Source organism: Corythoichthys intestinalis, chromosome 9 (assembly GCF_030265065.1).
Source record: "Corythoichthys intestinalis isolate RoL2023-P3 chromosome 9, ASM3026506v1, whole genome shotgun sequence".
In the NCBI taxonomy this organism is placed as follows: Eukaryota; Metazoa; Chordata; class Actinopteri; order Syngnathiformes; family Syngnathidae; genus Corythoichthys; species Corythoichthys intestinalis.
In genome coordinates, this window is record NC_080403.1 from 13,209,952 (window position 1) to 13,236,097 (window position 26,146).

Below are 26,146 nucleotides of genomic sequence, written 5' to 3' on the forward strand. Positions count from 1 at the left end.
CTAAAAGGATCGTAGTATGATGCAACTATGGCATTTAAGGTTGCACCAGGTAGTTAGTTTAATTGGAGTTAGGATCATGAAGTAATCCTTGGAAAATATCTTCCTCTGTCAAGGGTTCTGTGACCCAAACATGTTTTAGAAAGCACCTATTTGGAGCCCTACTCCGTTTTTTGAAATGTGGAAGGAAACTTGAGTACCTGCAGAAAACACACATACTGTATAAGAGCAAGGGGAAAAATACAAATTCCACAGGATGCCTGAACAAACATTGGATCTCAGAAGGTTTTAACTGTTTGACAGTCACACTTACTACTATTTCAGCAAACTGCATGGATAAATAACAACATTTAAAAAATATAAAATAAAAAGTTGACTTTGCCATTGAGATGAATAGGTGAAATGCAATTGATCTGTTCCAACCCCTCAAGAAATGCAACCATGTTTTTGTTTTGTGATTTTAATGAAGAAATACAGTATGATATGGTGTTGTAAAATGCAAAAGCAATATAGACAAGTGCTAGCAGCTTCCGTTTTAGAATTTTTCCATCCAAAACAACAGTGGAGCTGGAGTAACATTACTCATTAAAAAAATCCCTTAAAAAAGACCATTTATTTTTCAGACTATAAGTTGCAGTTTTTTTCATAGTTTGGCTGAGGGTGCGACTTATACTCGGGAGCGACTTATGTGTGAAATTATTAACTCATTATTATATCATTTAACATGTTATTTTGGTGTTTTGGAGTGACACTGATGGTTTGATAAACTTGTTAGCATATTCTTTATGCTATAGTTATCTGAATAACTCTTAATAGCTATGTTACGTTAACTTACCGCCCACCTCAGCGTTTCGTTGTTCATGCATCATGTAACATTATCATACAGTACACTTATTCAGCATGTTGTTCTCTATGGAAAGATAGAGAACAACATGCTGAATAAGTTGCTCTCTATTGTATTTTTGTTTTAAATTGCCTTTCAAGATGGCATATCTGTTCTATGTGTTGGATTTTATCAAGTAAATTTCCCCCGAAAATGCGACTTATACTCCGGTGCAATTTACCGTAATTTCCGGACTATTGGGCGCCCCTAATTACAAGCCTCACCCAGTACATTTTTAAATGAAAAAACATTTTGTACATACATAAGCCTCTCCTGCCTATAAGCCGCGTGTGCCCACTTAGTAACATGAGATATTGACAAAGAAATAGTTTTCAAAATTTTAATAACACAACTTGACTTTTCATTTCAAACAGCGCCAGCTAGCACGGCAGTTATATAGCAGCAGCACGGAAGTTACATAGCATCAGCACGGCGGTACAGCAGTAATTGGGCTGGTTATTAAAAACATAAAAGTCTGTGTTAGCCATCTTCATCTTCCTCCTGTGCACTCAAACCATGGAAGTCTTTACCCTCAGTGTCGGATATGAAGACGCTCAGATACACACACCACGCACCTAGTCAATCTCTTCTTCGCTGTCGCCTTCAATGTCTCCCATAATGAGGCAAATTCACTCCTGAGCCCGTACCATCCTTCTTGTCACGCAGCAAACTGGCCCCTCGAAACCTGTTGGTGATGGCGGACTTCTTTCTTTCACGCTGCCAGGCTACCCCAGCATACCTGTGCAATAGCTGCTCTCTGCATGAGGCGAGTCTTGGCAAACGATCTCTTGCCGCGAGTCATCAAAACTTCCCATACGACTCGGATGACCAATTTAATTTTTTCTAGCGTTTTCCATGATGCAGATCTGCCAATTCTACTCATGCACAAAGACGAGGGTCCACCACCTCTATTCTAGCACAACGTACAAAGTTAAACCACTAGTAATAGTGCAAACTAGCGTCTTCCTCGACACATATTCCACGTGTCTCACTCCCACATTCCATGCTCGAGCGCCCCTGGACGCCGTCAGAAAAATGCACAAATTGGCCGCATCATTGCACACGCTGCAGGATCCAAAATGAGGGAAAAAACTAGCGGATTGTAGTCCGGAAATTACGGAATATGTTGTTTTTTTGTCCACTTTGCGCATTTTTGGGCTGGTGCGACTTATACTCCGGTGCGACTTATAGTCCGAAAAATACGGTACCGCATCCATCTGCCATCATCACGACAGGGGAGGACAACATGATCATGAAGGCAGATGTGGAACCAAGCTTGTGCCATCACAAAGACCAGGTGTTTTTGTAGCCATGTTGCCGCTGTGTTATGGAAGGCATGTTCTTCCTATCCCTGCATTTTCATGTATCCAGTGCTAAAAAAATACTAAAGCTAAAATCTTGAAATGACTATTCGTCTTTGATATTGTTATTATGATGGTGATTGTAATTATGAAGATGTTTAATATTGTTAACTACAACTACTGTAATGCTGTGGCTTCAACAGATGCTATCTGCTGCTAGCCTGTTACTAATTAGTACGTGTAGGATGGCACATTTATGTACACACATAAATGCAAGTGTTACAAGTTTTTTGTTCATTTGGTTACAGGTAGAAAACGCTGTTAGGCAAGGGAAGACAAATTGATGTGGCTCACAACAACCTTACTGTACGTCGATGGACATATATAGACCCTACCCACCGACGTCACAAAACCACGTGCTCGCTGTGTGGTTCCGCCCACTTGTCCGTCATTTTGTCTCTGTATTGGCATTGTTTTCAATTGATCGAGGAATTTAAAATGCATTTCATGGAAGACCCGGTGCTTTCTGATGCCGTAAACTCACTGGATGTGTTGCATAAAAGGCGTTATGTGGAAAAGCTTCGTTCTATACAGTCGCCAGATCCATATTTGATGCCCAAATCGATGTTTTTCGACCCACTGTCTTCGCCCTGTCTGCCTGACATCTGCTACGCTGATATTTACAATTATCTTGTCCACACAAAATCAGCCTTTTCCCACGAAAATTTGAAAAACTTCAAGAGCTTGGAGGCTTATAAATACTTCGTTGCTGGTTGGGTGAAACAGGTCCTCGTTCGGCAGGAATCTATCTTCTGCTTGGAAAGGTGAGTTACGAAATTTTCAATTCAAAATCTTTTGTTATTGCTAACATCCACTGTCAAGTCTAATGTATTTCATGTCGTTTGTCAATGGAGTTAAGGCTTTTAATGTTTATATGGTTTAGCGATAGCACTCTCACTACATACATACGTGTATGTTGTCGGCGATTAGCCTAGCAATGATCTTAATTGTGGTTATTTGTCAGCCCCGTAGACGAGGCCAGTTTCTTTCACTTGGTACCAGCTAAATATTATTCAAAAAATTACGATGGTGGAAGAAAGGGAAGTCACAAACATCTTGAATTTGAAACTATGTCGTACTACGTCGTATGTTGTCGGCGATTAGCCTCGCAATGATCTTAATTGTGGTTATTTGTCAGCCCAAAACCCTCTAAGTATATATTAAATGCATCTTACCGGATATAAAATGACTACTACATAGTCTGTGGTGATTTTTTGGTGCCCAGTTTTCACGTCGAATTGCAGCCGTCCATTTCGCTCTCCTCTTTGGATCCCTCGGAATACGGTAAAACTTCAAGTCTCTCCTTCCATCTTCTCTGTTAGTGCAACCAACAGCCACACACGCCTTCACCATTTTGATTATTAATGTTAAGGAGCAGAAAAAAACGCCGTAAATAGGAGAAATGTACGTAGCCGTAACAGGTTAACACTATGTTTTGACGAACAAGTGGGCGGTACCATTCAGGAGAGCGGAGTTGTGACGTCACGTGGGTAGGGTCTATTGAGACTACGTTGGTTCTACTTTAATGAGGGAAGGCTCGATTTATGCTCCACCATCGTTAATACTTTTCTAATAATTTTATAAATTGTGATTTATTGACCTGTTTTGCACATGCACCAATCGATTTAATAAAATGTAAAATGCAATGTAATAAAATGTTGTCCGAATGTTCCATTGCGATCAATATCTGCAATAAAAAAGAATGATATACCAGTTTTGTTTATATGTACATATCTTGTAGTATTTCCTTTTAACAACAAAATCCATGTCAGCCCTTCTGCATTTGGCAAATTTAACATTATTTGTAATTTTACCTCATTTTGGTCAGTCATGTAGCCGGCGTATCAATCTATACCTCACGTCAACACAGGCTGACAGGTTGTTTTAATTTTCTCCACGAATGATCAACGAAGTGTTAAGAACAATCATACAATCTTTTAGGTATATCAATAGATTTACAGTAAATCACATCCTTAACTTCTTGTCTGCAGCTGGTTTCGTTTTAAGGCGTGTAGTGAGGTTAATCCACACTGGTGCTTTGAAGCTGAACACTACTCAAAACATTTCAATTCAAGCGACATATATAGGCGCTTCTAGGAGTTCAAGCACAGCACAGAACGTATTGGAGTGTCATCTATGTCGTGCTGAATCCCTTTTTGGAGATTCCGTGGGTTCCTCTGGTTTGATTTTGCAGTTTTAACTTTGTCAACACACTGCTTACTTCAACCGCAACTAATGATATTTTTTCTAAACCGGAAGTTCGGAGCAGACATTTCCCTCAGGAAACTTGTCTATACAGTTTATAATTTATTTAAATTATGATTTGTATGAATAGAAAGATTTGTTACTTAGTGACTTGTAAGACAAGGTACCATTGTGTATTTGTAGTATCACTGGGATGACTGCATTGTATCTGTTTCCTATCTTCCCAGGAGATGACCACAAGAATGTACCACACTTCATGATGTCAGTACTATACAGTATTTTCTTCACAAATTCCTTATTCTTTGGATTAGACACAATCAATCATTAACATTCTTTTCCCCTTGCCCTTTCACTTTCCAGGTAGCAATACATCAAAATCACTCTCAACATTACTACTCTCGATTTGCAGTCAATCCACTGTTTTCCAGACTCAAAGCCACAATGAAGGGGATCCGTAGGGAGTGATTTAATCTTGCTACTGGACTAGGTGTCTGAAAATGCATATTACTGGAATCGGCACATACAAATGATACTTTGGTAGCTTTTTTGTACTTCCTCCGAATACATCTGGTGTATTCTTTTATCAGTGTTTTGCAGTTGTTAACAACGTTCCTGTGTGAAGTTTGCACAGCTTGCAAGGGGATTCTTCATGTATTCTGGCTTTCTCCCAAATTCCGAACAATGCATGTCAACTTAATTGAAGAGTGAATTATCCTGAGGTGTGAATGCTAATGTGATTTGTTTGTTTGTCTGTATGTGCCTGGCAATTGACTGGCAAATAAATATGAAAAATGATTGGATGAATGGACGTACAAATTCTAAAGCTTTGTCTTTGACAACACAACAGTGCAATGCTAGCTTGTTGCCCAACGACAGCCCCAAAACATCACTGCTCTAGAGGAGATCTGCATGGAGGAATGGGCCAAAATACCAGCAACAGTGTATGAAAAGCTTGTGAAGAGTTACAGAAAAAGTTTGGCCTCTGTTATTGCCAACAAAGGGTACATAACAAAGTATTGAGATGAACTTTTGGTATTGACCAAATACTTAAAGTATTTTCCACCATGATCAGCAAAAAAATTCTTCAAAAATCATACAATGTGATTTTCTGTTTGTTTGTTTTTTCCACATTCTGTCTCTCATGGTTGAGGTTTACCCATGTTGACAATTACAGGCCTCTCTAATATTTTCAAGTGGGAGAACTTGCACAATTAGTGGTTGACCAAATACTTATTTGCCTCATTGTATACAATATAATAAAAGAAACAAACTAAATTATGTGATTTTGGGAAAGCTAAGAATTCCCCTTTTAATGTTGATTTAACCCTTTCATGCACAAATTATGATTTCTTCTTCTTTTTTTTTTTTACCCCTAAAATGGCACTCATTTAACTCATTGGCTGCCACTGACAGTGCTAGACATCCCATCCATTTTGACTGAGAGTGAATGAACGTGAAGTGAATGAACGCTCTCCCAGTCAAAATGGATTTGACCTCTATAGTGCTATCAATGGCACTGAAAGGTGAGCGTTCACAGCCTGTCCTCTCAGTTTGAATTGATTGGACTTGTATGGCCATCACTAGAATGCAATAAGTTAAATGCAGTGAAAAAATATTTTATTTAGTAAAATATTTTATTGTGTTACTTGCGGCCGGAACCAGGGTATATTTTTTACAGTGGTACCTCAACATCCAATTGCTTTGACACACGACATCCGAGTAAAATTTGACTCGCCATTTGTTTCTACATCTAACGACATGCTCGAAATGCGACGATTTATGACGCTGCCGTAGTTTTGTTGTGAGAGAAATCAACATGGGTTCCAAGAATGTTAGTGCAGGTGGTGAAAAAAAGGAAAAAGGTGATGCTTACCAATGAAATGAAGATGGAAATGATAGAAAACTATGAGCGTGCTGCACGCGTCCGTGAACTGGCTCCATAACAGGGGCGTTACCAGGGGGGGCAGGGGTGGGTAGTGCCCACCCACGGACATGCTCTGCCCACCCAAAGAAAACTGGATGTAGTACTAACTGCAATCTGGGCACCGCGTATCCCATTCAGATAGTACTGATGTGTTCTAAGTTTTAACCTTTGCGTTGTTACCTTCTCTTTCACCTTAAAACAAAAAAAAAATATAAAAATATAATTTATTTATATATATGAAATGTTTGTTTTTGTTCCTATGGGGCGCTACACACATTTACGCATATTTTGATTTTCTTTTCTTTTTTTTCACATTTTATCAAAGTTTTCACCAGTGTTCACCTGGCTGTTGAGTTTGGTGAGTTTTGAAGGATTCTGAGGGGGTCAAAGTAGGGCTCAAAAGCATCGGCGGGACAAGAATGACTGCTAGGGGACACTACATAGTGCATTTGGAATTTGTCTTTACAAGGTATCAAAGATTGTACCTGTCTTGACCTGCCTGCCACTTTTGGTGCATTTTGACGCATTCTAAGGGGGTCAAATTGAGCTCAGAGGTGCTGCAGAACAAAGAATAACTATAATAATAATAAAACTGAGGAACCACAATAGGCTGCCTAAAAAAACATTGTCACCAGCATGTCCATACTGTTCAGTTATGGATGTGTTCTAAGTCAAATAAAATCAAATCAACTTTTATTTTTTTAGACTAAATCACAACAACAGTTATCTCAAGGAGAAAACAAAACATGTTTTAAGGTGCAGTAGCCCTACGCTGGATTTCGACCTACTTGAGCATTGTAGCTTTTTTTTTTTTTCCCCTCCAAGTAAGACTAATGCCTACCCACACCCGGCATCCTGGTAACAGCACTGCTTGACAATAAAGCCATCGAATGTCTACGATCTCGATGGTCCTCCTCTGACCTCCGTTTGCCGGTCGTTATGAGTTAAGGTGACAATTAATATTGTGGTAACATCGCCAAAAATTGCCAGCTTCGTCAGGTTTTTCATAATTTATTTCAGAAATTGTGCAACAAAACATGCCGACTGTCCGCCGCAGCTGAACATGAAAGTGAACGTAAAAAGTCCTCTCTCACTCTGTCAAGTCAGCACGCGGTGCGTTCAGGTACACCACACAAAACACAACTGCCACATTAGAACCCGATTTGTTACATTATTACAGGTATTATTATTATGATTATTATTATGATATTATTATTCCAATTTTTAGTCATAATTGATTTGTTTTGCTCTGTGTAATTGCTATTTGCAATAGTACCAGCAGCATTTATTAAGGATTTCGTGTAGGTTTTCGGACTGTGGAATGAATTAACAGAATTATAACGTATTCTTAGTGGAAAATCCTGCTCAACATACGACCATTTTGACTTACAGACAAGGTCCTGGAAAGAATTTACATCATATGTAGAATGGTATGAGAATTTGAGAAAGTATCTGAACATTTTGGAATTTCCCACATTTCTGCATAAAATCTCCACCAAATGTGATCTGATCTTTGTCAAAATCACACAGATGAAAATACAGTATCTGCTTTAACTAAAACCACCCAAATATTTATAGGTTTTTATGTTTTAATGAGGATAGCATGCAGACAATGACAGAAGGGGGAAAAATAAGTAAGTGAACCCTCTGCCTAAGGAGACTTAAGAGCAATTGAAACCAATTTTTACCAAATATTTTAAGTCAGGTGTGTGCCCAATCACTGATGAGTGGTTTAAAGCTACCCTACCAGCTATATAACATACCCCTGGTAAAAAAAATGTCCTGATGAGAAGCATTGTATGATGTGCATCATGGCTTGGTCAAAACAGCTGTCTGAAGACCTGCGATCAAGGATTGTTAATTTGTATAAAGCTTGGAAAGGATACAAAACCATCTCTAAAAGTCTGGATGTTCATCAATCGACAGTCAGAGAGGTTGTCTACAAATGAAGAGAGTTTGGCACTGTTGCCTCTCTCCCAAGGAGTGGCCATCCACCAAAGATGACACCAAGAGTTCAGCGCAGAATACTCAGAGAGGTTTAAAAAAGAACCCTAGAGTGTCTGCTAAAAACTTACAGAAATCACTGTCACAGTCCAATATCTCTGTGCACACATCAACTATATGTAAAACTTTGACCAAAAATGGTGTTCATGGGAGGACTCCACGGAGGAAGCCACTGCTGTCTAAAAAAACATTGTTTCTCGTTTAATGTTTGAAAAAAGGCACCTGGACACTCCACAGAAGTTTTGGCAAAATATTTTGTGGACTGATGAAACCAAAGTTGAATTATTTGGGAGTAACACACAACGTCATGTGAGGAGAAAAAAATGGAGCAGCTCACTGACATCAACAACCTCATCCCCACCGTGAAGCATGGTGGAGTGAGCATCATGATTTGGGGCTGTTTTGCTGCCTCAGGGCCTGGAGAACTTACAATCATTAATGGAAGAATGAATTCAAAGGTTTATCAGGATGTTTAACAGGAAAACCTGAGGCCGTCTGTCAGACAGTTGAAGCTAAAAAAAAAAGGATGGATGCTGCAACAAGACAATGATCCAAAACACAGAAGTAAATCAACTTCAGAATAGTTTCAGATGAACAAAATAGACGTTCTGGAGTGGCCAAGTCGAAGACCAGACTTGAACCCCTTTGAGATGCTGTGGCATGAAGCAGTGCTTCTCAATTATTTTCTGTTACGCCCCCCCACAGGAAGACGTAAACGTTCCGCGCCCCCCCCAACTCTCTGCCGCCACTGTAAATATACTTTAGTTTCATTTGTTTACAAAATTCTTATTATTGTAATAGAAGTACACCTCTGCATAACATTGTGTCCTTTTTAATATTAAAGAAGAACAAAAAATAGTGAAGAACACATCCATACTGTAAAAATAGACTCAAGATACATTTTTGACCGTATGATACTGAAAAAAAATAATATTAAAATTTTAAAAATAATCTTAAAGTCAAATTCATTAGCAACATTTACTCAAGAGGAAAGTATGCCAAACTATTAAACTGAAAAACAAAAATTAATAGAACAAAAACGACAGTGTCATTGGACAGAGAGACAATTTTTATTTTTGCTGCAGGCAGTATCAGCTCCTTTGCTGTGGTGTTGGGTTATTTTGGATTGAGCAACTTGGTATGGCACCTTATGTGATGCTCACAGTGCTCGCTGGTTTACTGATGTAACACTAAAAAAGCGGGACGATTGTTGGCAATATTCGGCACCTTTTCGCTGAAAAAAAAAATTCCTGCTGTCTGCTGCTAACATCTTTTGGCAAAGTAAACAGACTGGTCTTTCCTCGTCTACCACTGTACTAAAAGTCAAAAGCCAAATGCTACATACGCTTCGTCATATTTCTTTGTCTTAACTTTTCATATGTCCAGTGCTCTTTGCTGTGTGCTCTTGTTTGGTTAAAAAATAAAAATACTGCGCACATGCTGAAAACTGAGAGCGCCACTGCCGCCCACTCAGCAGATGTGCAATAACACTTTATTCTCCGCCCCACTATTTGAGAAGTACTGACCTAAAGACAGCGATTCATGCCAGATATCCCAGGAATCTGACTGAACTACAGCAGTTTTGTAGAGAACAATGGGCCAAGATTAGTCCTGATCGATGTCCAAGATTGATCTGCGGCTACAATAAGCGTCTGGTTGAAGTTATTGCTGCCAAAGGGGTGGCCACAAAATATTAAATGTTATGGTTCACTTTTTCCCCTTATGTCATTTTTTGCATACTATCCTCTTTAAAATATGAAAACTAGGGTTGTTCCGATCATGTTTTTTTGCTCCCGATCCGATCCCGATCATTTTAGTTTGAGTATCTGCCGATCCCGATATTTCCCGATCCGATTGCTTTTTTTTGCTCCCGATTCAATTCCAATCATTCCCGATTTTTCCCAATCACATACATTTTGGCAATGCATAAAAAAATGAATAAAACTCAGACGAATATATACATTCAACATACAGTACATACATACATACATACATACATACATACATACATACATACATACATACATACATACATACATACATACATACATACATACATACATACAAGTACTGTATTTGTTTATTATGACAATAAATCCTCAAGATGGCATTTACATTAATTAACATTCTTTCTGTGAGAGGGATCCACGGATAGAAAGACTTGTGACTTTGTATATTGTGACTAAATATTGCCATCTAGTGTATTTGTTGAGCTTTCAGTAAATGATACTGTAGCCATGCCCAAATGCATAATGGGTGGATGTGACACGCCTTTAGCAACCATGACTGTGCGTAGTGCTAACAATTGATATATCTTCTCTGCGTTGGGAAAAAACATAGGGTGTCAAGAAAAAGATCAATTGCTATCTTGCTTCCCCACATTGCTTCCCACAAAATTTCTAATCGTAGGGAGAGGGATTGTAAGGCTTTAGCCAATTAAAAAAAGGCTCCTAAGGCTGCCAAAATTCACTCTACTCATTTTACGCTGTCTTTTAGCTCTCTATATAGATAAAACGGCGGCATTACAGATTGAGCGCGACAATGCGTGAGTTGGTCGTGCAGCGCATGCATTAATTGCATTAAATATTTCAACGTGATACATTTTTTAAAAAATTAATTACTGCCTTTATTGGGATAAATTTGATAACCTTACCTTAAGCCTAAAGACTCTGAATGAGTGTAACATATTATGTCTGTAACGTTAAATACAATTAGAAAACGATTTAATTAAAAAATATATATATATTAAAAAAAGGCATGTCCAATATTTCTTTGCCGATTCCGATACTTTGAAAATGACACGATCGGACCCGATCAATCGGGAATATTTGGGTGATTTTAGTTAAAGCAGACACTATTTTTTCATCTGTGTGATTTTTAAAAAGATCAGATCATTTGATGGTGATTTTATGCAGAAATGTGAGAGATTCCAAAAGGTTCAGATATTTTTGATACCACTGTAGAGGTTCCACTGTATTCATTCAATTTTCAATTTAAATTCAATTAATTTAGCTTTTATTCACATTGTATTAATATAAAAATGTATTTATAAATATATAACATTCATATTAATAATACAGCAATGATTAATAATTAAAAACAACAACAATACCAACTGCTAATATTTAAGATTTGTTTTAATGACCAAAAATAGTCACTTGCCCTATGAAGGGTTAACGGTCTTAAGTGTCCCCAAAAAAAGCTTTTCTCAATGATCAGAAATAGTCACCTGCCCATGTAGGGCTAAAGGTCTCTTGTGTCAACTTTTAAATAGGTGTCCACTGTCCCTTAAGAGTTAATAAAGATCATTATTGATATTATTATTATTTAAGAGGTCTATCTTTATACGCATCGCAGCACTTTATTTCTATTAATAGCTATCTTTAATACTACACAGAAGGTTACTGTTTTCAGACTTGATGACGGCATTTGTGTGGGTGTGGTGCGCGCAATAGACCGTGAGCGAGCACACACGCACAACTGGTGCGCGGCGTCCCCTGGTGGCTGTGACGTTGAAGTCTGCTTAGTGGGACGCGTCGTTGGCTCCTACACAAAAGCACACATAGGCTGTTGCGCTGCTCCTCTACTGCCCATTGCCAGTCTTAGCGAGCCGGATGTTAGAGCTCCTTTTTTTTTGCAGCACTTTCACCCACTTTTTTCTCCCCTCTGTTAGGATTTCTGCTTGACATTGATGAGGAGGATTTGATTTGAACGACAAGTGCGTTTTTAATTGTTTTGGTTAACTGTTATAGTGGAAAACCGAGTTTGGTACTGATTGGACCAATGCATCTGAATTGCATTTATTTGCCAAGGATGTTTGGAGGTTTTTTGGTTTGACGCACATATTCGCCAATGGAGAGCTATTATTTGAACCAAAGTGACTTGTTGCCGCTGAACGAGTCGTGGTCGTCCGAGCCCAACCAGACAAATCCCCTGAAGAGGAATGAGGAGGTGGCCAAGGTGGAGGTGACCGTCCTGGCACTGATTCTCTTCCTGGCGCTCACCGGTAACCTGTGCGTCCTGGCGGCCATCCACAGCGCCAAGCACAGCCAGTCGCGCATGTACTACTTCATGAAGCACCTGAGTATCGCCGACCTGGTAGTGGCCGTCTTCCAGGTCCTGCCTCAACTCATCTGGGACATCACCTTCCGCTTCTACGGGCCGGATCTGGTGTGCAGGTTGGTCAAGTACCTGCAAGTGGTGGGCATGTTCGCCTCCACCTATATGCTGGTGCTCATGTCGGTAGACAGGTGCCTGGCTATCTGCCAGCCTCTGCGCTCCCTGCACAGGAGGAAGGACCGCTTCTACGTGGTGCTCTCCTGGAGCTTGAGCATGCTCTTCAGCGTGCCGCAATTGTTCATCTTCTCCCTCCGGGAGATTGGCTCCGGGGTGCACGACTGCTGGGCCGACTTTATCAAGCCGTGGGGTGCCAAGGCGTACATTACGTGGATCAGCCTGACTATTTATATTATCCCGGTGGGAATTCTGAGCGTCTGCTACGGCCTGATCAGCTTCAAGATATGGCAAAACTTTAAGCTGAAGACCCGGCGGGAGCAGTGCATCAGCCTGACGCCCAAGAGCGGAAAAGGAGGCAGCACGTTGGCGCGCGTTAGCAGCGTCAAGCTCATCTCCAAAGCCAAGATGACCACCGTCAAAATGACTTTTGTGATCGTGCTGGCCTACATCGTGTGCTGGACCCCCTTCTTCTCCGTGCAGATGTGGTCCGCCTGGGACCCCGCCGCTCCACGCGAGGGTGAGTGCAAATCAGTATTTCACTTATATTCTCTCCAATCTGCACGCAGACTATATCGTGTTCCCCTTATACCCCTTAGCCCCCAATTTCACGATACCGCCAGACAATCTCACTGTGCATATACGTAAAGAGAGATGAACATTTCTTTTTCCCTAAGCAATCACTTTCTGACCAACTGAATGAAATTGGATGATTAATGCACAGTTGAAAGTGGCACCCACGTCATGCAGCTTGCCAGTTCCAAATTTTAGGTTTTCTTGGATTCAATGTTTTTTTTTTTTTTTTGGTTTGGTTTTTTTTTCATTTTTATTGTGGGTTCATTACAGACTAACTGTTGAATTTTAACGTGACTAATTGTTTGTCTACCTTCTGATTGTTGGCATGGTGTAGCCTATTTTTTGCACATAGTCAGTGAGGAAAAGCTCCAGCTCACCTCATTGTGAGGACAATTAATATAATGGGATGGATAAACAATTCATTATTTTATTTTATTTTATTTTATTTTTTTTTAAGTAAAACAACTCAGTATCTACTTTCTTTCCCCTTTATATGCACATTGTGCATTCTTCCTAGGCTCCTTTCCTTATAGTCAAGTTTTTAATTATGCATAATATATAGTTATTTTCAGGCCTGTGCTGTTTGTGGTCATAAAATAATAATGTTAATTAATCAATTAATTAATTTATTAATTAATAAAATATAAAACTGCATCTCCGGACTTGATTGAAAACACCAATAGGTGTGATTGACCACGACAATGCTACAATCAGAAAACAGAAATGAGCCACAGAAATGGAGACATATTCTAAGTTAGGTCATTTGACATGTATTACAACAGTACAAGTACTTCTCTATTAGTATATTTCAAGTGATCTGCAAAATAGTCACTGAATTAATTGTTCGAACTGTGCATAATGTGATGACTTTCTTTTTCATCTGCAACACTACATTTGCTAAATACAGTTCTGGTATATAACTGTTAAACACAAAGTATCTGCATTTATTCTTTTTAAAACTGTTTGTTCTTAAACATTTATGTATTTAGTTATATTTTAATTGACTTATAAGTGCACTACATTTTCTTTAAATCATTGTAGAAGGTTTTTTTTTTTTCCAATTGTAAAAACTTGCTGTGATTCCCCATTCTGGGCCAAGTTGTTGTGATAGATCTGCAGGTGTGCAACAGGACATTACAATTTAATTCTTATGTATACAGTCAGAGTAATGAATCATTGTTATCTATCAGTGTAAATGATGGCTGGTGACAAGCAAAACAATTAAATGTTATTCCACTCAACACCATATGGTACATTGAAACTGCCAAACTGTTGCTATTGAGGCCAAATTTGTTGAAATTCCTTCTTCCTAAACATATTTTCAGAAACAGGCAGGTTAATTGGTTGTCTAATTTTGTACAAATGGGTGGGCAACACATTAAATAGTTGTGGAGCTTACACATTTGTTATTTGGGATATCGGAAAGTGATTGATTGGTTTTGGGAGTATGTTGAGACAAGACCATCCTGATTTTTATTTCATTTATTTATTTTTTTACTATTTTTGTTGGTATGCCATAACAGTTTTCAAATGTAAAGCAGATGTATGCGCCTTGGCTCAGTAATGGCAGGAAAAAATGGTAAACTATAACTTGTACTAATAACTACAGTATATCACTTCATAAGAAACGACTCCACAATTTGATATGATCCAATGTACAAGCTGTCATGAATCACAATTGGGAGCGAGCTGTGTCCCAGTACATAAAGCGAGGTCGACAAAGGCAAGCTTGGACGACTTTTATCGCATCTGTCTGGCTGTCTACACACACATTTAAATATATTTGTTTTGGTTTCCAAAATGCACTGAGTGTTCGTTTTAGAATGCACAAGACATGCTTCCCCATGTGTCCTGTGTCACCCATTGCGCTGCACAGTGTCAGACAGCTAATCATTCATCAAGTTAGTGTGCACGACCGCACACTCACAAGCTTTACGTGTGCCCTGTGGGGCTACATTAGATCACCTCGTTGACATTTAACAGCAATAAGCTGTGAAGCATGACATCCAGCATACAGTCCCAGCGGTCATGGTTGTGTTGGACATAGGCCCTCCCTGTGCTGCCGCATTAACAGTCTTCTTATTTGCATATTGAGCTTGTCCCTTGTTTTATTTATGCAGACAGTGTCAACTTTAGACTTTATGTCAACTTTACACAGCGTTGTTGTCTGGAAATTGGGAATATCCATGGCAGGTCTCTCAAAGACCTGCTTCTACCAACACTAATGAAAAACAAAACTCCTAGAGCAGGCAGTCTTGCAATGCTAGGGAAAGTCTTTCTGGCAAGGGCGTAGGTTTGCATAGGGACGGTAACGACATAACACTATCAACTTTTCACGATGCTCAAATTGTCCCCACCAACATTTAAGCAACCTTATTTACATTATATAATGAATTCAGGCAATCCATCCATCCATTTTCTCTCCACCCCTTTATTCTTTGGGGATCCCAAGCCGTTCCACGCCCAGCCGGGAGACAGTCTCACCAGCTTGTCCTGGGTCGTCCCCATGGCCTCCTTTTAGTGGGACATGCCCGGAACACCTCACCAGGGAGGCGCCCTGGAGGCATCCTAATCAGATGCCCGAGCCACCTCATTTGCCTCCTTTTGATGCGGAGGAGTAGCGGCTCTACTCCGAACCCATCCAAGATGACCAAGTTTCTGACCTTATTTCTAAGGAACAGCCCGGACACCCTGCGGAGGAAACTCATTTTGGCCGCTAGTATCGGGGAACTTATTCTTTCGTTCACGACCCACAGCTCTTGACCAAAGGTGAGAGTAGGAACGTAGATCGACCGGTAAATAGAGAGCTTTGCCTTTTGGCTCAGCTCCCTCTTCACCACGACGGACTGATGCAGAGTCCGCATCACTGCAGACGTGGCACCGATCCGCCTGTCGATTTTCCGTTCCCCTTTTCCGTCACTCGTGAACAAGACCCCCAGATAGTTGAACTCTTCCACTTGGGAAAGAACCTCATCCCTGACCCGGAGAGGGCATTCCACCTTTTCCTGACCGAGGATCATGGTCTCGGAATTGGGAAGTGCTGACTCTCATCCCGACTGCTTCACACTCGGCTGCGAACCGCTCCAGTGAGAGTTGAAGGTCACGGCTTGATGAAACCAACAACACTACATAATCTGCAAAAAGCAGAGATGCAATAGTGAGGCCACCGCTTAGATATTCTGTCCATAAAAGTTATGAACAGAACCGGTGACAAAGGGCAGCCTTAGCGGAGTCCAACCCTCACTGGAAATGGATCCGACTTACAACCGGCTACACGGACCAAACTTTGACACCGGTCATACAGGGACCAGCCACTCCATATCAGGGATTCCGACATCCCATACTCCCAGAGCACCCGCCACAGGACTCCCCCGGGGACCATGTCGAATGCCTTGTCCGAGTCCACAAAACACATGTAACGTGATTAGGCGAGCTCTCATGACCCCTCCCCCCCAAGAACCCTGCTGAGGGTATAGACCTGATCCACTGTTCTGCGGCCCAGACGAAAATCATACTGCTCGTCCTGAATCTGAGATTCCACTTCGCGACGGACCCTCCTCTCCAAGACCCCTGAGTAAACCGTCCCAGGCAGGCTGAGGAGTGCGATCCCCCTACAATTGGAATACAACCTCCGGTCCCCCTTTAAAAAAAAAAAAAAAAGAGGGACCACCACCCAGGTCTGTCAATCCAGAGGCACTGTCCACGATGTCCATGCTATGTTGTAGAGGCATGTCAACCAAGACAACCCCACAACTACCAGTGTCTTTAGAAACTCCAGGCGTATCTCATCCAGCCCTGGGGCCTTGCCACCGAGGAGCTTTTTAACCACCTCAGTGACTTCAACCCCAGAGATAGGAGGCGTCCCCAGGCTCTGCTTCCTCATGGGAAGGCGTGTCGGTGGAGTTGAGGTCTTTAAATTATTTGGCCCACCGACTCACAACATCCCAGGTCGAGGTCAGCAGCACCCCATCCATAATATACACAGTGTTGGTGGTGCACTGCTTTCCCCTCCTGAGACGTCGGATGGTGGACCAGAATTTCTTTGAAGCCGTCCGGTAGTCGTTCTCCATGGCTCCTCCATGCCCGTGTTTTTGCCTCAGTTACCATGAAAGCCGCGTGTTGCTTGGACAGCCGGTACTTGACAGCTGCCTCTGCGGTCCCACATGCCAGAGAGGCACGATAGGACGACTTCCATAGGTTGACGGCATCCATCATCACTGGTGTCCACCAGCGGGTTCTGGGGTTGCCGCCACGACAGGCACTGACGTCCTTGCGGCCGCAGCTTCAGTCGCCGCCTCAGCAATAGAGACGCGGAACATGCTCCACTCGAACTCAATATCCCCCGCCTTTCCCTGGATATGGGCGAAGCTCTGATGGAGATGTGAGTTGAAAGTCTTCCAGACAGGGGACTCTGCCAAGCGTTCCTAGCAAACCCTCACAAAACGTTTGGGTCTGCCAGGCTGGACCGGTATCTTCCCTCACCATCGAAGCCAACTCCCCACCAGGTTGTGATTGGTTAACAGGTCCCCTCCTCTCTTCACGTGAGTGTCCAAGACATGCGGCTGCAAGTCCGATGACACAACTACAAAGTCAATCATCGAACTGCACCCTAGGGTGTCCTGGTGCCAAGTGCACATATGGACACCCTTATTTTTGAACATACTTTTCATTATTGACAATCTGTGACGGACGCAGAAATCTAACAATAGAACACCCCTCAGGTTCTGATCGGGGGGGGGGGTATTTTTCCCAATCACACCCCTCCAGGTCTCAGTGTCATTGCCCACTTGAGCATTAAAGTCCCCCAGTAGAACTGGGGAGTCACCAGAAGGAGCACTCTCCAGCACCCCCTCCAAGAAACTCCAAAAAGGGTGAGTACTGTGAACTGCTATTTGGTGCATAAGCACAAACAACAGTCATGACCTCCCCGAAGGCGGAGGGAGGCTACACTCTCGTCTACTGGGTTGAACCACAATGTACAGGCGGCGAGTCGGGGGGCAATAAGTATGCCCACACCTGCTCGTCGCCTCTCACCGTGGGTAACTCTAGAGTGGAAGAGTGTCCAACCGCCCTCGAGAGGACTGGTACCACAGCCCGAGCCATGTGTGGAGGTGAGCCCGACTACATTGAGTCCAAACTTGTCAACCTCTTGCCTCTAGCTGGGGTGCCTTCTCAACCAGAGAGATGACATTTCACATCTTAAGAGCCAGCTTCTGCAGCCGGGAATCGGACCGCCAAGGACCCCTCCTTTGGCTGCCACCCACCTGCCTGCGCACCCATCCTCCTTGGCCCTCCCACAGGTGGTGAACCCATGGGAAGGAGAGTCCACGTTACCTCTTCGGGCTGCTCTGGCCAGACCCCACGGGTGCAGGCCTGGCCACACGTTCTTTTGGTTATAAATAATAAGCCTGTGGCATACAACTACTATGCCTCGAAGTTGGTCCAAATAATTTGCCCCTCCTGTTTAGCTGAGTAATAAAACATGTTCTGTATGTCTCATGGATCTTTTTTTTTTTTTTTTTTTAATGCAAATATAGAATATTCTTCTCCATATTTTTTTTCTTTTTCTATAACCGCTTAATTGGCTAAAATAGGGGTTTGAATAATCTCTAGTCAGACCAAACAAAAGAATCGGGAAATATTGTGGCTAGGAAAGTGTAAACATACTGTGAGGGAGAAAATTATTCTCCATTTCTCTTGTTTGGTCTCTCCTCTTGCTGTAAAAGGTTCAAAGTGACCGATTGTATATGCCATCTTTGAGTCTCGAGCCACATTATTTACTCAGGACCTAAGCAGTCACTTCAATGCAGTGTGCTGCATTTTAAAGGACCAACTTGGCAAAAAGCATGCTCCCCCTACCCTACTTTTTTATTCGTTTTTCTACATCTGTGCAGAAAGGCGGTTGATGGCTTTTGTCCACGTGAAGAACCCTCAGAAAGGCCACAATCGTCTGATCCACGTGTCGGTGTTTGTGTACCATAGATAGGCCTGAGTGCCTGCTGCTTGCGTGAAGATCACTTTCCATTAGACCAGACATGTCCAAAGTCAGGCCCGGGGGCCAAATGTGGCCCATGGACAAATTTCATCCGGCCCCCAGCCTCTGTCATAAAATCAATAACGTCTGGCCCACACACAGACTTAATAAATTGGTCAGCAGCACTGCTACCAGCATATGAAGTAGCTTACACACTAAATGCTGCTCCTCATTTACCCACTAAAAGGCAGCGGCACTCCACGCAACATTACCCCGTGTGACCCTTTACTCGCAATTTTCTAAAATGGCGACAATCAACAAAAAAAAGAAAGTTGATTGCGATGGCCGATGCTTCAAGGATGTTAGGTTTTGTGTTGGTTTCTCCTAGTGTGACTTGTCCCTGTGATTACCCATTGCGCTCACCTGTGTGTGTTTTCCCAGTGTCTCCCGCAATCTGCATCCACCTGTGTTACCCAGCTGTTCCTCGTCTCGTTACCCCTTGTCTGCGTATATAATGACCCAGTTTCTTGTCACTCCTTGTTGTGTCATTGTCTATGTCTGTCCTTGCCAAAGTCAAGACCCGTCCAAACCCTCGCGTACCTGTCCATCCATTTACGTAAGTTTTGTTGATCCATAGTCCTTTTGTTTAAACTTTGTGAGTTTTGTTAGTTATTATTAAAACGTTTTTTTGAGTTCACTGCCTCCTGCCTTACATTTTTGTTTCACTGCTTTTGGGTCCACACAACCTGCCTTCCCGCGCATTCCCTGACAAAGGATAGGTGGAAATTGGACTATTTCTTCTCTAAAATACGCAACAACTGTGTCTGCCATATTTGCAAAGAGACAGTCGCTGCTTTTGAAGAGTTCAATGTGAGGCGATATTACCAAACAAGACAGGCTGACATGTATGACGAGATTACAGGGAAGATACATAGCGATAAACTGAAGCAACTTGACGCTAGTTTAATTTCACGGCAGCAGTATTTCGCAAGAGCCCGAGATTTGAAAGAGTAAGCCACAAAGGCTGGTTGCGAGATTGCTGAAATTATTAATTCAAAAAAATAATAAAGCAAATGTGACACACACAATGGCTTGCTAAAATTTGCTAAATATATTGTTCTACGTAAAGGACGTCAGCCAAGGTCGGCCCCCCACATTTTTAACACACCAAATCTGGCCCCCTTTGCAAAAAGTTTGGACACCCCTGCATTAGACTGACACTAATGTCAACTCAGACAGGCAACAGACAGCATTGAATAGAAAACAGAAGATATCCTATTAAGGTACATTGCATGTATTAGTAGATTGTGGAAAAGTTTTATTTCCGTCATTCAATTTGATAAATTAATATATACAGTACATAGTTTAGAATCTCAATTATTCTGTATTTATGATAAAAATGGTATACATTCTTTAAATATTTAAATTTCTGCAAATTGTGAAGGTTTTGTTTTCCCATTATAATTACAAACAAAAAATAAATAACGAAATATTAATTTATTATTTATTAATCTATAAAATATGTGAATTTGTCTTTGAATTGAACAACTATAATTGCTTAAATATGTCGTCATATTTATTTATTTATTTTTTATCAAGGTGAAATTGACTTTTATATATTTATTCATTTATTTATTATTTATAGGACAACAAATAGCTTGTAAGATTAAATGGCACTTCCATTGTTATAACATTGTTTTATCTTGAATTGTAGTGGGACTTTCAAGTAGGATCAACTATGGGTATTGTGAAGATGGTTAAACTTGAATTTGTTGACTTTCCAAACAAAATTTCACATTAAAAAATGCACATTGAATAATTAATTTTTGACTATGGAATAGTGTAGTGGCTTATTCATATGCCATTGTATAATACATTCCTGCCTTTTATTTATCTTGAACCATGTTTGTCTTTGTTGTAAAGCACTTTGAGGACCTTTTGTGTTTTGTAAAGAGCTATATAATATAATTGTATTGTATAATATAATTATATAATTGATTGATTGATTGATTGATTGATTGATTGATTGATTGATTGATTGATTGATTGATTGATTGATTGATTGATTGATTGACATTAGCGTGCACAGCATGAGGAACACTTCTACTCATCTATGTATTTCCAAACTTTTTTGTGAGATAAGGACAAAAATATGGTGCTGAATTTGCCTAGTTCAGTGTACTCAAAAACGTCCATAGTGATAATCCAATGTGAAATTGGTCCTGTTTAAGTAAAGATTGAAAGCTGAAATACTACCAACAGGTACAAGTTAATTGTACTTCCTGCCATCGAGTAAGGAAGATCATTTCATTCATCCTTTACACGTCACTGGTATACAGTAGATAAATAAAATAAAATAGATCAAATTTGGAAACCTGACCCAGATGAATCTTAAAGAAATTGGAAGGATGGATAATCCAATAGCTTGCATCAGAAATCAGTGAGAAATCAAAAAGCAAGACAGAAAAAAGCTAAAAGAGCACTGTTTATACAGTGCTTCTTGTCAGTAATCACAAAGTGAAGAATTAAAATGTGAGCCAATCCAAGGAAAAAGTCACTTAAGCACCATGGGACAAAAATCACATTTTCCACTGTCCTTATTTTGCTTTCAATGATCTTTCCAAAACAGCAAAGATATTTGAAATAATTGCATTTTTCATCTTCAAATTTGAGAAAATCTAAAATGGTAAAACCCTACATAATGGCCAAACACGCTACAAGGCATGTTCCCACATTTGAAGTCATCAGTACACATGTTTTATTTTGAAGGAATGGACTTCTGACCCTCATTGTGATCATTTATGGAAAATTTGGCACCACCATCTTTTTTGCCTGTATCTGTAGTCTTGTGAGTACAGTGATCCCCCGTTGTTGCTATAAGTAAAAAAAAAAACGCGATATAAATAAATTAATCCCTTATGTAACATTTATTCATTCATTCATTCATTTTCCATGCCGCTTTTCCTCACGAGGGTCGCGGAGAATATATTAATTAATATGAGTTAATGCATTAATTTAATGCATTAGGCAATGCATTTTAAGACAATAACTAATGTTTAAATAACATAATAATAATTTATATAATCCCGTATTTAATATTTAGTAATATATTAATTAACATTAGTTAATGCATTAGTTTACGCATAACCAGGCAGTACCCAATAGTTTGGTAAAATTAAAAATATATATAGGCCAATATAGGGTTAGGGTTTAGGGTTAGGGTGTGTTAACTTCAGCATTTATAATTTCTTAGTTAAGGGACACATGTGCTACACTTTACAATAAGGGTCCAAAAACATTCAGTAATGGTTAATTAAGGTTAAGTAATACTTATGAGGTACGTTCACGTGAAATAATGCCATACTTAAGGTTATGTTATAATATGTAATATACTATATAATACATTACTTAACATTAATTCACATATACATTAGTATGTTAATAAATAGTTATTAATGTATACTGGTACTAGTAAGTGATTATTTTATTTTAAAATGAGAAACATTGCTCTGTGACATTAATTCACATATACATTAGTATGTTAATAAATAGTTATTAATGTATACTGGTACTAATAAGTGATTATTTTATTTTAAAATGAGAAACATTGCTCTGTGAGTCCTTGGATGCTGCTAACTTAACCTTAAGTATGGTATTATTTCACGTGAACGTACCTCATAAGTATTACTTAACCTTCATTAACTATTACTGAATGTTTTTGGACCCTTATTGTAAAGTGTAGCAAATGTGACCCTTAACTAAGAAATTATAAATGCTTAAGTCACCCCCCCTTAACCTTTATTAACCATTACTGAATGCTTTTTGACCCTTATTGTAAAGTGTAGCACATGTGTTCCTTAACTAAGAAATTATAAATGCTTAAATTATCAAACCCTAACCCTAAACCCTAACCTTATATAGGCCTTTTTTAAATTTTTTATTTTATCAAACCATTAGTTATTGTCATGTTATGCATTAACTAATGCATTAACTAATGCTTTAACTCATGTTAATTAATACATTAATAAATGTTAGATAAGCAATTATGTTAATTATTGTAATGTTACTTAAACATTAGTTATTGTCTAAAAATGCATTAAATAATGTTAATTAAGGGACCCCTATTGTAAAGTGTTATCATTAAACGTACTTAAAATTTAGTAAATGCACTTCAAATGTAATATTTAAAAGTTTTAAACACATTACTGTGCAACCGAATTATTTTTTTAAAACAAGAATAACGTAGAAAAATGCTTGTTTTTATTAAATGCTTTATTGAGCGAGTCCACTCAAATCCACTCACGCTACTCACTTACACACAATGAGTTGCCACAGCAAATGCTTAACAAGCTAAACAATGATTGACACACGCGGCGCCTTGAAGTTTTGGCTTCCAAGTTTCTTTTCTTTTATTTATGTATTTATTGGAAAGAAAATTCTGTGATGGACTGAGGGTGCAAAGTTTGAAACTCGAAGTAGCAAGGGACTACTAAAAAAGAAAAAAATCTGTTATTTTCACTAGGCACAAAAGCACACTCAAACATAACTTTAGGATTGATTTACACTTACAGTGCCTTGCAAAAGTATTCGGCCCCCTTGAACCTTGCAACCTTTCGCCACATTTCAGGCTTCAAACATAAAGATATAAAATTTTAATTTTTTGTCAAGAATCAACAACAAGTGGGACACAATCGTGAAGTGGAACAAAATTTATTGGATAATTTAAACTTTTTTAACAGATAAAAAACTGAAAAGTGGGGCGTGCAATATTCTTCGGCCCCCTTGCGTTAATACTTTGTAGCGCCACCTTTTGCTCCAATTACAGCTGCAAGTCGCTTGGGGTATGTTTCTATCAGTTTTGCACATCGAGAGACTGACATTCTTACCCATTCTTCCTTGCAAAACAGCTCGAGCTCAGTGAGGTTGGATGGAGAGTGTTTGTGAACAGCAGTCTTCAGCTCTTTCCACAGATTCTCGATTGGATTCAGGTCTGGACTTTGACTTGGCCATTCTAACACCTGGATACGTTTATTTTTGAACCATTGCATTGTAGATTTGGCTTTATGTTTTGGATCATTGTCCTGTTGGAAGATAAATCTCCGTCCCAGTCTCAGGTCTTGTGCAGATACCAACAGGTTTTCTTCCAGAATGTTCCTGTATTTGGCTGCATCCATCTTCCCGTCAATTTTAACCATCTTCCCTGTCCCTGCTGAAGAAAAGCAGGCCCAAACCATGATGCTGCCACCACCATGTTTGACAGTGGGCATGGTGTGTTCAGGGTGATGAGCTGTGTTGCTTTTACGCCAAACATATCGTTTTGCATTGTGGCCAAAAAGTTCAATTTTGGTTTCATCTGACCAGAGCACCTTCTTCCACATGTTTGGTGTGTCTCCCAGGTGGCTTGTGGCAAACTTTAAACGAGACTTTTTATGGATATCTTTGAGAAATGGCTTTCTTCTTGCCACTCTTCCATAAAGGCCAGATTTGTGCAGTGTACGACTGATTGTTGTCCTATGGACAGACTCTCCCACCTCAGCTGTAGATCTCTGCAGTTCATCCAGAGTGATCATGGGCCTCTTGGCTGCATCTCTGATCAGTTTTCTCCTTGTTTGAGAAGAAAGTTTGGAAGGACGGCCGGGTCTTGGTAGATTTGCAGTGGTCTGATGCTCCTTCCATTTCAATATGATGGCTTGCACAGTGCTCCTTGAGATGTTTAAAGCTTGGGAAATCTTTTTGTATCCAAATCCGGCTTTAAACTTCTCCACAACAGTATCTCGGACCTGCCTGGTGTGTTCCTTGGTTTTCATAATGCTCTCTGCGCTTTAAACAGAACCCTGAGACTATCACAGAGCAGGTGCATTTATACGGAGACTTGATTACACACAAGTGGATTCTATTTATCATCATCGGTCATTTAGGACAACATTGGATCATTCAGAGATCCTCACTGAACTTCTGGAGTGAGTTTGCTGCACTGAAAGTAAAGGGGCCGAATAATATTGCACGCCCCACTTTTCAGTTTTTTATTTGTTAAAAAAGTTTAAATGATCCAATAAATGTTGTTCCACTTCACGATTGTGTCCCACTTGTTGTTGATTCTTGACAAAAAAATTAAATTTCATATCTTTATGTTTGAAGCCTGAAATGTGGCGAAAGGTTGCAAGATTCAAGGGGGCCGAATACTTTTGCAAGGCACTGTACCTCCCCACCCGTGTACAAGGTCTATAAAATTAATATTTAGATAACTTTGGTGTGGAAGAATTTGAGGCACACATTTGGAATGAACTATAACAGGGAGAGTCCACAAACGTACATCTGCTTTACAGCTGTGAAGGGGGAGCAGCTTCTTATTTTCATCTCCACGTTTCACCTCCCGCTGGCGTAACGACACGGTACCCCAATACTTTTTTATTTGGCATTAGAATTGCATCCAGCTGGCAAGCAACATGGTGCGTTTCATGATCTATTTCACTAAGTGACTCTTGACTCACTTTTGTAGTATCCTCTTTCATTTTGTCCTACTGTTAAGTGCTGAAATGGGGAGCGAAAATGGCCTCTCACCGTCATATGTCGTCTGTATTCATCTCTTGGCTTCCATGCCGGAACAAAAAAAATTCTGAAAATGATCAGCAGGCCATAATTGCAACCGCAAAAGCGCACCATTAGCGGACACCTGTGATTTCACATTTAGTTTGCATGGCTTGCTTTTCATCGCAACAGAGAAGCGCTTGAATACACGCAATCTGTAACTTATTGCCATTCAAAAAAGGCCCCCCTTCCCCTATAAGAATGCTGACTCTCTCTGGCTGTGCTATTGATTTGTAATCAGCACTTAATGGCCATAAATCCCATGTAGTTTGAAATTGCAAGACTTGTGAAAGGTCAACTCTTTTATTTCATTTTTTTACGCTTTCATTCTATCAACACACTGGTCCCCAACCTTTTGGCAGCACTGGCTGGTTTAATGTAGGCATTATTTTCATGGACTG

At 40.1% G+C, this 26,146-nt stretch overlaps 1 protein-coding gene across 1 annotated transcript in view; it reads left to right on the plus strand.

Annotated features, from left to right (window-relative positions):
* The first annotated feature begins 12,054 nt into the window (after nt 1-12,054).
* Nucleotides 12,055-26,146, plus strand: part of oxtra (oxytocin receptor a) — a 29,273-nt gene continuing 15,181 nt past the window's right edge. Inside the window, exon 1 of the mRNA XM_057844805.1 lies at nt 12,055-13,127. Coding sequence (XP_057700788.1) covers nt 12,227-13,127 — 901 coding nt within the window. The 5' untranslated portion in view covers nt 12,055-12,226. The remainder of the gene's footprint in view (nt 13,128-26,146) is intronic.